This window comes from Plasmodium malariae, assembly GCF_900090045.1.
Source record: "Plasmodium malariae genome assembly, chromosome: 13".
NCBI classification, from domain to species: domain Eukaryota; phylum Apicomplexa; class Aconoidasida; order Haemosporida; family Plasmodiidae; genus Plasmodium; species Plasmodium malariae.
In genome coordinates, this window is record NC_041787.1 from 2,175,860 (window position 1) to 2,179,396 (window position 3,537).

General features: G+C 26.7%; 1 protein-coding gene across 1 annotated transcript; it reads right to left on the minus strand.

Moving 5' to 3' along the window:
- Positions 1–1,147: 1,147 nt before the first annotated feature.
- On the minus strand, positions 1,148–2,716 carry GDPD (glycerophosphodiester phosphodiesterase, putative; the record flags this gene model as incomplete). Its single annotated transcript, XM_029007524.1, has 1 exon — positions 1,148–2,716. One exon carries the CDS (start codon positions 2,714–2,716, stop codon positions 1,148–1,150), a length of 1,569 nt encoding a protein of 522 aa, XP_028863904.1.
- Positions 2,717–3,537: the final 821 nt, after the last annotated feature.

The window sequence follows — 3,537 nt, forward strand, 5'->3', positions numbered from 1 at the left end:
CTATTGTAGAAAATTTGACGCATAAATGTGTGTTTGTTTATATACCGCTCTGATCACTAATACACATGGCTAACCTTTTGTTAGTTACTCAACCATAAGGGTACCTTTGCTGAGTACTTTCTGTAATAGTTAAAATTTTTTTTTTTTTACCGAAAGAGGGGAAGAAAGCTAATTTATTTCCGATGAGTGCTACCACACATAAATATTAACGCATCGTGCAGCTCTAGTTAAATGTACCTAAATTAATGTATGAATATATTTGCATATTCTAATGCAAACTAAAGTCAGATCGATGCGGTTGCCCACAAAAAAAAATTCGTACTTAGGAATATGTCAAGAAATGATTTTCTAAGATTCCCACAAAGGGATTGAAAATTTTTTTTTAAAATATAGTTAATGTTTGATGTAAATCATATAAAAAAATTAAAAGTGTACATAAATAAAAAAAAGGAATAAGTATTACGAGGATATGTACGCAAAAATCGATGTATAATTAATTTTCCCTGGTTTTGAAAGTATGCAAAAAGTTATGGGGAAAAAAAAAATAAAAAAAAAAAATATACAAATACATATATATATATACATAGATACATGCGCGCTCCCCGATAGTGCGCAAGCACAAATATACTACACGTTTAATTCTTTTATGCGAACTAAATTTTATTTCAAGGCTATACGCTTAAGGTAAAAAAAGCTGTTAAATCTGCTGGAAAAATGAAGAAATCACTTTTTTTGTTATTTTTATTTAACTGATTAAAAAAATTGAAAATAAAAAAATTCCCACACAAAAAAAAAAAAAAAAAAATACAAACGTTTGTACTTCAAAGTCACCCGTTAAATTATGGAAGGTCAACTGCATTTATTCACTCGCACATAAGTACATATACACTTACATGTACATATACATTTATATGTGCATTCATGTATAAATAAACAAATATATATATATTCTCGTGGCACACTCTCATATATGCGTTCGCTTATTTATGATTGGGTTTGATTATGCATGCATTTATGTAAGCAGTCTCATACGGAGGTGCAAAATTATACGAGTAATTGTTTGCATCCCCTTCATATGTTCTGGCATGCACCTGGATGGCACTTTTATTTGATTTGATTTTATTTTATTTTTCTTCCTTTGATGAGCTTAGTTGTTATGCACTTGATGCAAAGCCTGCTTAGCCAGTTCTATGTTATTTGGACACAAGGAATCTACATTTAGTTTTAAATAGAATATAATATCATCATACTGATCTTTATCTTCGGTTCCCCAGTAAATCATAATTTTTTTATTATTTTTATGTAAAATTTTAACAAGGTAGTCTACTGATATGGTTTTATTTTTTTTATTGCAATTTATGATAATAGGTTTTTTATATAATCTGTATGAGAAATGAGCCCAGTCAGCATTGTAATATTTCATAGTACAAAGAATTGAATTGAGATTTGGCATTACTTCATCATCTGCAAATAATAGAGCTACAGGTATATTCAACTTATTTTTTCGTAATACTTTTAATAGATCAATTTTTTTAAGATTATCGTAAGGGTATGAAGCATAATCTATGTTTTTCATATTTTTATTTTTAAAAATTTTTTTTTTTATATCATCATCTTGTAAAACCCAGTTAAATGAACTAAACTTAAACTTGTAATCTTTATAGTTCTTTAAAATTTCTAATAAATATAAACCCAAATTTTCTTTGGTTCCTTTTAATTCGATATCATATGTTAATTTATTTTTGTATGTATTTAATATATCTGTTAATAATGGTACATGGTAAAATTTGAAGATGAATTTTGCGAGTAACATTTTTCTTTTTACATCATAATTTTTTTTGCTGATATAGTTTACATAAAGAGACTTACAGTGTTCACATTGGATAGATTTTACAAATTCTTCCTCACTCATGTTTTCATCTATTTCTTTCCCTAACATATCAGTGGACGCTTCTACATTTGGATCGTCTACACTTGCCTCTTCTATATTTTCCTCTTTTATATTTTTCTCTTCTATACTTTCCCCGTCTACATTTTCCTCGTGTACATTTTCCTCTTCTATATTTTCCTCTTCTATATTTTCCTCTTCTACAATCTCATCTACATTATCTTCTAAACTTTTCGCCCCTTCGACTTTGTTTTCATCAGATTCATCATTGACAAAATATTCCTTAAATATTTTTTCTAATTCATCAATTTCTTCTACATTTTGGTAAGCCTTGATGTATTGGTCATACTCTTTTACCTTTTCTAATTTTTGATTCTCACTTAAGGTAGAATATTTCACTTCCTCCTCATATTCGTTAGAAATAACATTTACATCTTTTCCATAAAATTCTTTTCCCTTGGTAAGGATCCAGGGTTCTTTATAATGATAACTTTGGATTTCTTTTACTGTTAATTCTTCAATATACTTGGCTGTTGAAGTTTTATCATTTAATAAGGTATGACCAAGTAAACCATCATCTGTTCCATGTATTACTACCACTTCATTGTCTTTAGTTAACCATACATCTAGTTCTACTCCATCAATTTTATTATCTAATGCTTTTTTAAATGAATAAAGAGAATTTTCTGGATATACAGAACTTCCTCCTGGATCACTTGAGCCACACCCCCTATGACCCACAATAGTAGTGGACATGGTGTTCATACAATACCTCAGTTGCAGCAGGGCGAGTACAAGTACTCCTAACATACGCCTGTATGTAATCATTAAGATCTTGTGTTGTCTCAAAATTAAAAGGATATTTAAATTTTTTACTATTATTATTATTATATAAGTATATATATATATATATCGTACGATCCAGAAAAATAAGATAAAAAAATATTAAAATAAATTAAAATAAATTAAAATGAATTAAAATGAATTAAAATGAATTAAAATGAATTTAAATGAATTAAAATGAATTAAAATGAATTAAAATGAATTAAAATAAAGTAAAACAAAATAAATTTAGAAAAATGAAATCACGGTAATGCGATGCACCGAGCTGTGAAAAGGCACTCATTATTATATAGTGCTATAAATCAAAACAACATATGGCACAAAAAGTAATACTAAATGGCACCTAAAGACATAACACTATTTTATAACGTAATAAATAAAAGTAAAATGGCAGAAATAAAAAAAAAAAAAAATATTACTCAATGGAAAAAATAGATCTGAATGCTGATAAATTTATTAACTAAAAAACAAAACAAAAACGGTAATAAACAGGCAAGAAAAGGGCAAAAAAAGTGATAAAATTAAACTCATCCAAAAAAAAAAATTTTAAGAACAAAAGATAATAAAATATGAAATATGATTAAATAACTCTAAATAGTAACAAAGCAAAATCCTAAAATATTATGAACTACAAAAAAAAAAAAAAATTCTAAAACATTATACTATGCTAATGTAGAGTATAATATTTTTAATAGGATCAAAAAAAAAAAAAAAAAATACTGCATATGTTGATAAACGAACAAACCATAAAATTATTACAAAAACATATTAATGAAAATACTAAAGTAGAAATTGTTATGGTAGAA